The following is a 14,164-nucleotide window of genomic DNA, read 5'->3' as shown; positions in this document are numbered from 1 at the left end:
AATCGGGAGAAACCACCGATGCAACCTGTGCGAAAGAAAATTTTTAGTAACATAAAATTCGAAAAAACAAAACCGGTGAATTTTTAATAATATTCCATGTGATTCACTTAATTTTTCAAACTGCATTCGCCATGATTTTTAAAAATAATCAAAATTATTTTATAAAGGAACCGCGGTTCGTGGTTTGGAATCTCCCTAGATTTAGGGAGCTGGGGAGCTGCGCGAGTCAAGTATCCTCGCTCGTGAACTGATGTATAATTAATCGAACCGGTAACAAACGCCTTCGAGTGAGAAATATAAATGACAGAGAATACGCGTTGGGGAAGGAAAGTGCGATGAAATTGGAGAAAATGTGAAATTAACGAAAGAAGGGTTCAGATTCGCTCGGCGGCGGGGAGGATCGAAATAACGAGGAAAGGAAAGAGAGAAGACTCGTGATTTTGGATCGCTTGATCGGCCGAACAAAGTGGTAGACGCCGAGGGTCTCATGAGAAAGAGACGAGCTCTGAATGCGTGCTGCGTCATCATAGAATGGGTGAGTGCCGCGGCACGAGAGCTCGACAGAAAAAAAAAAAAAAAAAAAAACATTTATAAATCATAATCTATTTGAAGAGCGCGGGGCGTGTCTTCCACGGGAATGCAACGATTCACGCGCGATTCTATTTTATATCTATTTCATTTTTCCATCGCTTTAGTCGAGACACGTTTCTCGAGTTGCCACTCGATCGATGTGCGGCTTTTCATCGGCTTGATCGTGTGCATTAAAATTGCGACCTAGTGCACACGGTACCCAGGGGCCCCTCAGTCGCGTGTCAGGAATTTCGTATCCCCACTCTAAGCCTCTATTATTTTCTATTTTTCCTTCTTGCGTTTTTCCTACCACAGAAGCTTCCAGTTCAGTTCTCTTTGTAAAGTTTCCCCTGCTGCAGTTCCCTTCAGTGACGGATAATGTGTGTTCAAATGGCGATCTTATTCGGTGAAATATTCTTCAGTTTGAAATAGCGTTCCCTTCGATGTTCTGACAAGTTTTTCGTCGGAAATTTTCATGAAGTAAGCAAAACGTTTTTGCTGCAATTCACAGATGAATTATTAAAGAAATTTGCATTTATGTTTCATTTGATGCTAATTAAATTAAATGATCTTGAAAATTATCTTATTTCTTGTAGGTGATTAACAATATTATGTAACAAGAAAAATTGCATAATTTAATGTTATTTGTTATTATGCACATATATAATTGTTTATTTATTTTTTTTTTTAAAGACACACAAGGAGGAATGTCCCGCAACACTGGGCCTGGTTTATACGAGTTCCTTATGGAAGCAGAGCTTCAACAATATTATCCTGGAATTCGAGGTATGAGCTTTAATAACGTTATCAATCACTCAGGCAAAGAATAACGAGTGACTTATTACTTAATTTAACAGGGGACTTGAAAGTACAGACAACCGCTCAATTGAAATATGTAACAGAAGAAGATTTGAACGCGATTGGAATGAGCAAACCAGAGATGCGTCGTTTAAAGAAGTATTTTCAAAAGCATTTCCCCCAAAATTACCTCTCCAAATTCAAAAAGATGCTGTTACCAAAACGGGAGGAGCCAACGATGGGTGGTTTGACCATGTTACCCGAAGAAAGGCAAGACAGACCACCGATTCGTGTTCCTAATAAACATATGATACCAGCCGATGCTATAATTGTGAACAAAGAACTGGGAACAGGAGAGTTCGGAGTTGTACAACAGGGTGTTTGGACGAACGACGGGGAGAGGATACAAGTAGCCATTAAGTGTTTGTCGCGAGAAAGAATGCAGAACAATCCCATTGAATTTTTGAAGGAGGCAGCCATAATGCACGCGATAGACCACGAGCACATTGTAAGATTGTACGGTGTGGTTTTGGATACAAATTCCCTGATGCTCGTCACAGAATTGGCACCACTGAGATCGTTACTGGAATGCTTAAAGGAGCCCAGCTTGCGTGCCAGCTTTCCAGTTCTTTCATTATGCGACTTTGCTGTGCAAATAGCAGACGGTATGCAGTATTTGGAAGTGAAGAGACTGATACACCGTGATCTTGCTGCCAGAAATATTTTGGTCTTCTCCAAGAACAAAGTGAAGATATCGGATTTCGGATTGTCCCGTGCTTTGGGTGTGGGTAAAGATTACTATCAAACGAATTTCAATGTGAATTTGAAGCTACCCATAGCCTGGTGCGCTCCAGAATGCATATCTTACTTGAAGTTCACCTCAGCAAGTGACGTATGGGCTTACGGAGTGACTTTATGGGAAATGTTCAGCTATGGTTTTCAACCATGGGCAGCACTGACCGGTCATCAAATCTTGGAGGCGATAGACGAACCAAATTTTCAAAGATTGGAGCAGCCAGAGTGTTGCCCAAAAGATTATTTCGCCCTCATGCAACAGTGCTGGCAGCACGAACCATCGAAGCGACCGAAATTCTCTGAATTAATTAATCTTCTGCCTGATTTGAAACCGGAACAGGTTCAAGCTGTTCAGGACAGCACTGAGACCGGCCAGCTTGTCTACAGGCAAGGCGATGTTATCACCGTTCTGGATAAAGGAAGCAGTAATACTTTATGGAAAGGTGTATTAAATAACGGGAAAACTGGCTTCTTTAATCCTGCTCACACGATAGCTTATCTGGGATCTAATCTGCCAAGCAATAAACCTGGAGAATTTACACGCGGGGACGGTAAAAATGCCTTCTCCTCCCAGAGACGAAAGATTCGTACGGACATGATTTCTTCACCGCAAGGTGACTTGAAGCACACCGGGCATGTCGGATTGGACGGAGCTTATTTCGGTGATATCGGTTTCCTTGGCGGAAAGTATCCGCATTTACCGCGACAGGTGGTCACTCCGTACAAGCCGCAAGAGGATGTAACAGACAATTCTAGTCAAGCTTTAAACCAAGATGCAAGAAGCACAGAGATGAACAGGGAATTATTAAGGGACAATAGAAATGCTCAGCAAGATAAGCATGGTGTGTATTATTTAAGCCAGGGGTGGCCAAACTTCTGCATACCATGCGCCAATATTTTCACAGACGAGTTCAGATATGTGCCCATAATTATGAAAGTGGTCTAAGTCATATATTTCTTGTTTTAAAAATTACATTGAATAAATTTAGTTTAAAATCATGTCGTGTGAAATAAGTGATAAATTCATTTTTTTTTTTAATTTTGACTTAGACCACTTTCATAATTATGGGTATATATGTCATATAACTCGAGCACTTTTTATACCTTCTTACGTTTATGGTTAAGGGTTGAAAAATAGAGATAAGGATAGGAAAGAAGTAACTTAATCACGCAATTAAATTAATTAATACATGTAATTAAATTAAAAATACATATAGGCGCAAAGAGGTAATGCGCTACGCTTGGCGCATGCGCAACATTCGACGCATGCGCAACGGTTCGGCCGCCCCTGATTCAAACTAAAACTAGTAACAGAATGTCTGACGTTAACGATGAATTTTTCTTTGTTAGAAAATTTGTGGTCAGATGCAAGTTCTGAAGTATGCCACATGGCTAATTCGAGTAAACAATCTGTTTCGTTAAATGTAGCTGGCAACAATGATTCTCTTGGAGCGGATCACGAATATCACGAGATCAGCGATGAAGAAAATCAGGATAGTCCTTTAAGATTTGACAAAACGTTGAATTTCGATTTTGGTCCAAGTTTGTTGGCTGAAATGGATCAAATGTTCAGATCACTAGGTAATTTAGGGGACATTAATTGAATATCTTAATTATTTCAATAGTAATGTACATTTATATTTGTTCGATAGGCTCTTCACCTCCTCCGCCACCTCCTGTTCATCCTTTGTCCACTGAACATGAATCGAGTAATGTCAGGAATGAACTGAGGGAGATCCAAGCGAAGCAGAGCAATAAGAAGAAACAAGCCACCGTGAGTCCAATAAATGTACAGTAATTTTTTTTGTCTGATTTATTCATTATGCTTTTATGTGCTATTAGTTATCGTTTATTTATTCTTTTTCGTTCGTTATCTGTTGCTGAGTATCGTTAGTTTTTATTATACATATATATATATATATACATATTATCTGTATTATTTGCATGTCAGAGTTATAGAATCCAAGAAACTTTTATAGAGCTACAGAACAGAATTGACAAAACGATCAAGTGTCATAGAAATGTTCAAACCGCGACAAAGCAGACCGTCCTTATGTATTATATATATATTTACCAGAGATGGTAAACGTTTCTCTTATATTTAGGTGAAGCCTATCTCAGCCGCCGATCAGAAAACTCTCTACTCAGCCATTGCTATGGCACAGGAATTGACAGCACGTTCCATGACAGATCTTGAACATCCACCGGAGTCTCCCCGAACACCCGCCAGTCCTTCAAGACGCAGAAAGTTCTCTTTTAAGTTGCCACATCAACACAGTCCCAAACCAGACAGACGACACTTTTCAGAGGAAGCTGCCAGTATACCTGACATACAGGTACATTAAACAGTTTTTGTTTCATCACTAAACTTTAAAAAAAAAAAAAAAAAGATTACACATATAACAAAATACACGAACTAACTTTGCACTCAGAGACTAACTTGATTTATTTTCTTCTTTTTATCAAAAACTAATAACCAATATACGAGAACAAGTACTCCCTTTATGTACTGCCAAAGTAAAAGAATGGTTTCTTTTTGAACAATAATGCTCCCGTACAGATACATCTTATCTCTCTATACAACATTGAAATTCATTTAATGGAAACTGTTATGGAACAGAGTTAATTCCTGATGCCACATGAAAGAGTAGGTATACCGCAATTGTATCTGTTCTTGATATTCCAACCTAATTTACTTGTTTGTACCTTAAGTTGATACTCAAATGCTTGTTAATTTATGACAAAGACTAATCTCGACTTTCCTCTGATCCTTTCCTATCTGTTTATTTATCTGTTTTATTTCTTAAAATTATTTTGTTATTCGTTTCATGTTTTATTTATCATTGCATTGCCATATTTAATCCATTCTTTGATTTCTGCGTACTGTACATAAAACCATCATCAAACTTCTTACGCCTTACCCAATGTGCTTTACTCATTCCTGCATGGTTGTCTCTAATTATGGCTTGTTATTTATTATTTCCTCTATCGTGTAATACCATTGTTGATTGATAAAGTGGTTGTGTTCGAGCCTGCAATCATTGTCATCCACCGTCTCTAGTATAGAATCACTTGGTGCACCGTCCACTCTAAAGTTGCCATTGTGGGACAAAGCATCAGCTGAATTTTGTTTCGCCAAGTCACGAGAGCTTCTGACTAAACCCACTGCATGGACTTCGTACATGGACATAGAGTTTGATGCTCACATATTGGACAATGCAGCCATGAGGCAGAATCTTGTGAAGTCCACTGAGTTCTTAGAGAATGGTAACAAGAAAAGCAATTATAATTGTGAAACAATGACGGATACGAGTGATAAGCTAAACGTTCTTCAGCAAAATGGCAAAGTACCTCCTCTGAGTTTAGAAAATTCAAATTTCGACTTTTCTCGAGACCAGAAGAGAGTGTCTACCAGCTACGTGGATCGTTATTTTGAGCAATCAAAGTATTTCGACGACGAGGGTGCTTTAAGCTGTACCACTGAGAAGACACCATATTTTGGAGAGGAGAAGATGGATAAATACGATAAGATCAACAATTTGGAGCAACCTAACAGACCAGGTTGTTACTCAAACATCCAGGATGGTTCTGCGAACAAGCACAGTCAGCAGTTGTCAAATAAATTTGGTAATTGTGATCAGCAGCTTAACGACGTACAGTGCGAGGAAACGAGCTTTGATTTAATGAAAGACAAACCTGTGAACTTTGAGTTCCCACGTAGTAAGCCAGTTAAGTTTGATTCGTCCAGGGACAAGGTAGCCAACATAGATCTTGGTACGAGGCCCAAGATCTCCAGTTCCTTCAGCGATTCCTCCAAGATGAACATTCCAGAATTCCCAAAGAAGATAGATGTGTCGAAGAACAGGAGTGGGAAGGTAGCTTTCGCTTCAAGAAACAGCAATCAGGAACCTAAGAGTGTGATTTATGGATCCACGGATAGCATAAAGACTAATCTGAAAGCTGGCGAATCAGAGAACTCAAGAGCAAACATGGAAGCGGTGAGGATCAATATACAGAGCTTCCGTAAGATAGAACAGAATCAGAATGGCCATGATGGTTTCCCTTTTGTAATATCCAACAATCCCTTGTTCATAGCTGAGTCTGAGAAAAAGGAGTCGCCTGTTTATAGCAGCTCAGAGAGCCTGCGAGTGAATTTCCAACGACTCAGACGAAAATCAGACGCAGAGGCTAATAATCAGGTTGAATTGAACAGCAAACTGCTGGCAGAGAAGTATCAACGCGAGGTGTCTGGTTTGGAGAGCGTGAAGAATTACCTGGACTCCAAGAAGGGCCAGGGATTGAACCTGGGTCTGGGCAAGCTGACGCAGAACATGATCCAACTTGGCAAGAACATTGCGCAGAACTCAAGGAACATAGAAACCACTGCGTCCAAGTCATTGGTGACAAACATGAGGAATCTGGACATATCTGGGCAAAGTCAGACACCTCTCAGGAGCTTGAACATTCCTACGCAGAAGCCTAAGCACCTGGACTTGAACATTCCTCTTCAGTGTCAGTCACAGATCAGCATGAAGCTGAATTTAATGCAGAAGAGCAATCCCCCATCCAGTCCCACCATACACCAGCATATTCTGGAGCCACCAAAGTTGTATCAGAATGACAATACAAGAAAGGAGGTGGCGAAGACTGATGTTCTGTTGGAGAAAATGTCTACCACCACTACAAACATATACAGACACAGAACCTCGTCCCTGTCAGAGAACAGAAAACCACCGATGAAGAACATAAGGAGGTCCTTTCATCCAACGAACGATTCCAGCGAAGATTCAGACTCCATATCCCACTCAGAGACTGACATAAGAAGTCGTCTGCGTTACAAGCGACGCCATAAGAAGGTTCCCCACAACCTGCGCCTGAACTTCAAGAACAAAGGACACTTCTTGCATCCTGAATCAGCCAGAGGCTTCTCGTCGATAGAGCTCTGTGGGAAATCACCACCACCCTCGACCAGCTTCTTGAACTCCTTGTCACCGCCTTTCTCTTCCAGAAACAACTTGCTCTCTTGGCCAGAAAGTGCCCCCAGTTCTAGTCTGACGTTCACCAGCAACTCGGACCTGGATTCAGACACCAGCTCTGAATATCCAGAGTTCACCAGCGACATACTAACTTTCCCACCGTCTCCTGCCCCGTAAACCCTCACTGATTTCTAACGCCATCCATCTGATTTGAGATCCAATACCTCTGTAATGTGTTATCATCAGTTCGCTGAGTGCATGTTCATTGGCAGAAATATATGGGATAACGCCAGAGTTGGGCAGTATATTTCAAATCTTTCTTAACACAGCTTAACAAACTTTGTTTCTTATCTTAATGATTTTGATGGTGGTAAAAAGAGCATAATGGTATAAGCAGTCTCTTTGCAGGCGTATCATCTTCAAAGTTATCTTTATTCTAATATTTGAAAGTTGTAAGTAAAGCTATAAGATTTTGCTCAACAACAGTGATGGAAGCGATGGCTAACACCACATTCTGGGATGGTGTAGGTGACAGAGGAACGCTGAGAAACACAATAACCCAACTCTGGACAATACGCAGTGTACTTAATACAAGGAACTGTTCCAAGACAGTTTCGTGTCGCATACGCTTAGCATGCTTGCATGTTATTATTATACATACTAATTAAAAACTAATGTCTAGCGGGTAATACGTTTGGATGCATTTACACGTTTATACTGTTTGTACTTGGAGAGAAAATTGGAATGAGAATCCTAGAGTATGTTGATCAGACCTGTACAGTTCAACTGTAACACACGTACACACGAATCTTCGCCCACACACGTCTCTCTGCATCCGTTTCGTTTAGAGTAGCGTTTATCGTTTCTGACGTCTCTGACCGGCCTATAATTCCACCATCGCGACGACGGTTTCGCGCCGTCGACCACCAAGGGTGTTTTCTTCATTCCTACTCGTTTGCGGTCTTTCTTCCAGTTCAGAGAAGATCCAAAGCTTGTTGTGTGTACACGCTGAAGAACAAGAATGTTTCTTTCAAACCATAGTCTCTTTCTCTGTCTCCTCTCATTCGTTATTTTCGTTTATTTAATTTCTGTTCTCTTCTTTCCCAAATCTATCCCCTCCCACGACTTGTTTAGGCTACGTTGTCCGACGAGGCCAAGGAAGTGTACAACAGTCTAGTGGAGACGCCCAGCATAGAGGCTGCTCCAGATACGAATCCTTTGCGCATGCTCCGCTCGGGCGTCCCTATAGTGAGGCCAAGAATCCGCGGGAACAAGCACGCGACTCTGGGCCACACGGTGTCCCATCAGGAGGATCTGTCCAGCGAGACGTTCCACTTCGACGCGTACAACAGTGGCTCGAAGACGTTGCCCAAGATCAGGGCGCCGCCGCCGCCCCACGCACCGCCCCCTCTTCCCCAGACGCGACACCTGGAGAGGCATCATTCCGCCCAGGAGATCGAGAACAATCAGAATCAAAGTAACGTGGACGAGAACCCTATACCCCTGCCCCCCAGGGACAGGTCGAAAACGTTGCAGCCTAAGTCCAGTTTGCCCAGACATCAGAGGAAGCATCCGTTGATCATACCTGGTGGTGGGGTCACAAGGACCCTGGCTAAGATGGCGGTGACTACACCGCCTATAGAGGATCAGGTCGATGGTAGTCTGCAGAGTGCCAGCTCATCGGTGGCCAGTAGCTCACTGCAGGAGGACTATTCGTCGGAGACCTCGGTCAACAGGTATATCCTCAAGTTTCTATAGCGTCTAATAGATTTATAAGAGATTCATTCATTCGGCTGTTACTTCGTTTTCAGTCCAGAGGAGTTTGAACAGCGCATAGACTCCGAGTTGGCAGCACTGGACACTCTTCCGGCCGATGAGAACAAGCTGCACCGTTTCAGTGTCATCTCTGAAGACCTGCTCGAGTTCTCGGATAACCTGATCGACTGCGACACCTCGGATAACCTTGTCGACTGCGACACCTCGGAGTACCGACAGAATAGCCAGGAGAGCAGGAGCGACGCACAGTCAACAGACTCGGATCGCCAACAGAGGAAGATCAGCGTCGAGTCCAAGTGTTCCTTCAGGAGTTCAGCCTCCAAATGTATCCAAGAGGGCGAGACAGGTGAGGCGAGCAGGAACTCTACCCCCACAGGTTCAAGCAGATCAGAGGATTCTGTCGTGTCCGGCAAAGCGGAGCCCAAGCTTCAAACGTCCAACGCAAGGACACCATCGGTTCAGAGGCCTTCGAATTACACTATGCAGTACGACTATGGGGAGTATCCGGAGGGTGGCTCGCAGAGCAGAACGAGCAAACAGCCAGCAGAAGTCGCAGAGTCGAAAGAGTCTTCCACCGTTGATTCCAACGATAGCTTCCATTCTTCGGGTTTGACCAGCACCTACGACAGGTTGTCGAACGAGAAACTGTCGGCCCACACGAGCGATTTGTCGCGTCAGTCGGATCACGTGTCCTGCGAGGATCTTCTGGAGTTCGCCTGCGACGGGCCAAACGCGAGGAGGACCCGTGGCCCTCGCAATGGCAAGCAGTCCGACGAGGTTAGGATCATGATGAAGGTACTGCACGAACATTCCACCCCCGAGTCGTGCATAGCCGCGTTGAATGTCACCGATTGGGACGTACTGGCGGCGATCAAGCTGGAACGTCTTCAGGGATTGCTGAAGAAAGAGAACAATTTCGTTGGCCTACAGGACTGCAAGGTTATGTTGAACCAATGTGGAGGTGATGTGGTAAAAGCGGCCGCGTTGTTGAGAAGCACCGATGACACGGCTGCTGTTTAATCGCTTTGGTTAACTGGCTTACTCCAGCCAGACGATCATACCAAGCGTTGGAGGTTAGGATGCGGAAGCCATTTTGAGCGGGGTACGCTTCTTGTTCTTGGGACGAAGAAGAGTGGTTAAGTAGTATTTTCAAAAACAAGATGCTTTTTCATTTTTTTTTTTTTTTTTTTCTTGCTTGTGCGTTTAAGTAGATCAATTGATGCAACGTTTATTTATTATTTTAGGATAAAACGAGGATAGTATTCTTTGTTTGTTGCCTAAGGACAGATAGGCGCACAGGTTTAGCGTTTCTCCTGCAGACAAATGGTATATGACGACCCACTGGAAATGAAATACTTAATCAAAATACTCTTATTATTGGTAATGATGTATGAATTTATACTTGGGACGAAACTTGTGTCCTTTTGTGTATATTAGATTTAAGAACGCTCGGACGAGATAACCCTTATTGGTTATTTAGGGAAGCATTTTAATTCCTCTGAAGATCTTCCAGTGGCACTTTCATGACATAGATGTTACATTAAATATTCCCTTTCTGGTGGATCGGATTCTATAGAGTAATAGCTTTTTTTTAAATTTAATTTAAATTTTAGCAAGAAATTCTGTTTCTGCCTTGTTTAATGCAAACGTAATGTGATAATTTGCACAATAAACGTATCGGGTTTTGTGATCTAATAACCGTGTGGAATAGAAACGTAGCCGAATGTGTACGTACAGGGTGTTTCAAAAAAAAAAAGAATTGCAAAGTCCTTTACCATTTTGCAGTTTTCGGATTGTAATCTTTGAGACACTCTGTACATATTTTACAGTAAATGTACACGCTTACTAATTTCATGAGTAAATGAAATTGAATCATCTACGCGTAAATGTGTACGCGTACTGTAACGACACTTCGATCATGACATGTTTGCAATTTTTAGTTAAGCGAGCGTGTCGAGAGAAAGTATTACGAAAGCTATTGATTAAGCAGCGAATCAATCCTTGTGTCGCGTGATACAGTGATCAAAGCCATTGTAGACGATCTTGGGTTTCTTCGTACACAAAAATCTGATTCTCTCTGTTTAAAAGTACCTTCGAAAGTACAGGAAATCATGCGTTTTGTAAAAGACAATCATTGCGTAGTACTCAACGCTGTTCCGCGAACATGAGATTAACGTTCGAAGCGATTCAGAACCGTTTATACCTGAATACTTCTCTGTTTTCAAACAATATCATCGGCGGAGAGAGAAATTTCGATTCCAAAGATAATATTCAGACGGTATTATTGTTTGGTATCATACGCGCACCGTAGTTTAGCGTTTTCACTGTAATTCATCACACCATGTTTCAATAATGAGAGACAACGCTCCTCTTGTAACGGTGGATCGGTGGATTCTCAAGACTTTTCCTGTATTAAGTGCGAATTTAATCTCATAAGTAATAGTATTTAGATGTGTATGAAATAGTGATGTGCGGCCCGACTAGTCGGGTCGGTCCGGAAGACATCGGGCGGGCTCGGGCGGGTGTCCGATACATGCGTGCAGTCGGGTCAGCTCGGATGAAGTCGGGCAGATTCGGACGAGCTCCCGCGGCCTAATTCTTATGTACTTGTTAATACTTGCAATAAGCATGCGCAAAATCTGTTTTATGTGGAATTTTGGAATAAGATAATTTTTATGTGGAAAAATAATACTTGTAACGTATTTATTTGAAATGAATTTTATTCCATGTCACCTGTATATTCATTTTATACAAAATAGATTTTGAACATGCTTATTGCAAGCATTAAGTTCGCGGGAGCTCGTCCGAATCTGCCCGACTTTATCCGACCTGACCCGAAAGAGTCGGGCTACCCGACTGCACGCGTGTATCGGACACCCGCCCGACCCTGCCCGAGCCCGTAATACCGGGTACCCGCACATCCCTAGTATGAAATAATCATGGTTAATGGTTAGCACAAACAAGAGAGAGAGAGTGAGAGTGAGAAAATGATGCTTGTTATAATAATTGTATTACGGTCCAAGATCAAACAAGGATGATCCTGGATAAGTATTGGAAGTGCAGAACATTTTGTAGAACGTAGCCAACGTTGCAAGTAAACGTCCTTTGTATTTGACCCGGTAGTAGGGTACGATAAAACCACCAAATATTATGTATGAAATCTCTGTGTTCAGTAAGATTGATTTTTATATTTTGTTAGAGAGCTTTCGCGTTAATCTTGTTAAGTTGTAAGAAATCTGGGTGATCATGGGGGGGGGGGGATAATTATTGTTAGGGAGCGTGAATTGAATTCAATTTGATTTATAACCTCTGTAAAAATATCAAATGAACAGGCACTGTTCATTTGATGTTTCAGGTAGAAGAAATTTCACTTTTTTCCTCGTGTGTAGTTTCTTGGACATCATGCATATTTTTTAAAAAATATTTTACATATTTTTCTTTTCTTTTTCACACAGTGTGCGCTGTATTACTATAATGGATTGCATGACTTCTGAGACACTTGGCACATTGAAAATGTTCAGCAGCCATAAGAGTCGAAGAACATATCCAGAATCAGATTCCCTTGGACTCGAGGCAAGTGTCCAGTACTGTACCACTTGATTAATATTTTTCCATGTATATCTTTTGTACCAGAGTCTTTTCTACGAGATACTTCCTTTTGGCTGATGTTGTTCGAGTCCAGGCGAATTGGAGAATGAAAATTGCTCACCGTACTTTCGTATAGCGCGTTTGTAAACGTTTTATTAAGGAAAACGTGAGGGGAAGAAAAAGGGATAATGTTAATTGGATATCCTTGCCGACCGTACTTTTGTATCCTTCAACGAAGCCAAATAGGAGCTTACGAAAATCGCCTAAGTAATGTTACTTAGTATCATTTTGTAATAACGTTGAACAATAAGGTTTTCGGTTCCTGAATAAAAATACGCGTATCGTGTATTTTTCTTTTTTATGCTGAATAGACTCTCTTTTCTCTGTCACGTATTGGCTCTAACAAATACCAGGGCATTAGAGCAACAATATCCTAATGGAATCATGAAAGCTGAAACTAGTTTTTAAGTATTGGGATACGTACAAGTACAGTTGAGTAAGCAATTCTCTAGTTATTACGTAACATATTGAAGTTTCTAAAAGGCTACTTTCTTACGGTATAACTCTTCAGTTTTCTGATACTTCATTGAATATAGTTATTCGCATTACAAACTGTGAAAGAATAATTGACAAGATACTTTAGGCTGATACGTGAATGGAAAGAGGGCTTAGAGATACAGGTAGAGCGTTCAGTATAAAGAGATCAATTATTTTTGCGCAGGAACCACTAATGAACTAATTAGATTCAGCTCGTTCGAAGAGCAATCCACCTCGATCAGTTTTCCTGAGCCAATGTACTTAGTCGATTCTCGAGGAGAGAGGAGTAGATGAAGAAATTTTTGATAATCCCCGACATCGGAGATACTGTAGGAATCTTAACACGTTTGTAAGGTTCGTTTCACGCAAGATCGTTGCGCCCGATAAAATCTGTACGCATCGAGGAACACGGTTGCGTCTTGCGAACGGATCCAACGACCTCGGGGATAATAATCGAAATTAAGCTCGCCAAGTCTCCTGAAGGAAGAACCGATGCCTATCTTACGCAGTAGGAGTATGTTCATCCTATAATCCGTTTTTTTATACGCGATTCTTAATACGATAAGGCAATACGTTTGTACGTCTCTACAATTATTAACGCGCGGAAACACGAGGATGTTTTATATCGACTGTATTTACGATAATATATACACATTCATAATTGAAAATCAAGTCTTTGCTTTCGTCGAGACTGCATTACCGACCGAGCAATTTTATTTTTATCATTCCAAGGAATTTAAAAATGAAAATGGGAATTGTACGTCGACAGTGATGGATTGATAGTTTGAAGAATGATCAGAAGATGTAAACAAAGATGTTGGTGAAAGCTGACCAGTTGAAATTGACACCATTGAGGTAAACCAACATTTCTTTTAATTACACAAAGTGTCTCGTAACGACTGTAATACCCGGAAATGGGGGGTTGCTGGGATGATTCTGAACAACTTTTTCCTTTACCAAAATGTTGGTCGAAGCTTCGTTTTTGAATTATTAAAGAAAAACCCTAGCCAATCAGAGCGCGAGCTCAGCCTCGGGAGCGTTGGCTGTGAACCGCGCTCGTTCGTGAACAAATGCACAGCCGATTCTAGTACTAGCCGTGCTGAAGTAAAAATGGCAACACCGCG

General features: G+C 41.7%; 1 protein-coding gene across 6 annotated transcripts; it reads left to right on the top strand.

The window, feature by feature from the left end:
- Nucleotides 1-65: 65 nt before the first annotated feature.
- LOC114877840 (activated Cdc42 kinase-like) lies at nucleotides 66-13,708 on the top strand. 6 transcript variants are annotated; one of them, XR_006830202.1, is made up of 9 exons: nucleotides 66-535; nucleotides 1,264-1,356; nucleotides 1,428-3,005; nucleotides 3,514-3,744; nucleotides 3,816-3,952; nucleotides 4,269-4,499; nucleotides 8,274-8,875; nucleotides 8,951-10,050; nucleotides 10,160-13,708. XR_006830202.1 is itself a non-coding variant. In XM_046289207.1 (8 exons), exons 1-8 carry the CDS (start codon nucleotides 532-534, stop codon nucleotides 9,933-9,935), a joined length of 3,861 nt encoding a protein of 1,286 aa, XP_046145163.1. In that variant the 5' UTR covers nucleotides 66-531; the 3' UTR covers nucleotides 9,936-13,708. The 6 variants fall into 6 exon arrangements, 5 of the variants coding, with proteins under 5 accessions (XP_046145163.1, XP_046145162.1, XP_046145160.1 ...); XM_046289207.1 differs by having other exon boundaries at nucleotides 8,951-13,708; XM_046289206.1 differs by lacking the exons at nucleotides 8,951-10,050; nucleotides 10,160-13,708 and having other exon boundaries at nucleotides 3,592-3,744; nucleotides 5,181-8,367.
- The last annotated feature ends 456 nt before the right edge of the window (nucleotides 13,709-14,164 follow it).

Source organism: Osmia bicornis, chromosome 16 (genome assembly GCF_907164935.1).
Source record: "Osmia bicornis bicornis chromosome 16, iOsmBic2.1, whole genome shotgun sequence".
Taxonomy (NCBI): domain Eukaryota; kingdom Metazoa; phylum Arthropoda; class Insecta; order Hymenoptera; family Megachilidae; genus Osmia; species Osmia bicornis.
Note: the sequence above shows the minus strand (reverse complement) of the source record. Positions and strands in the feature narration are given on the sequence as shown.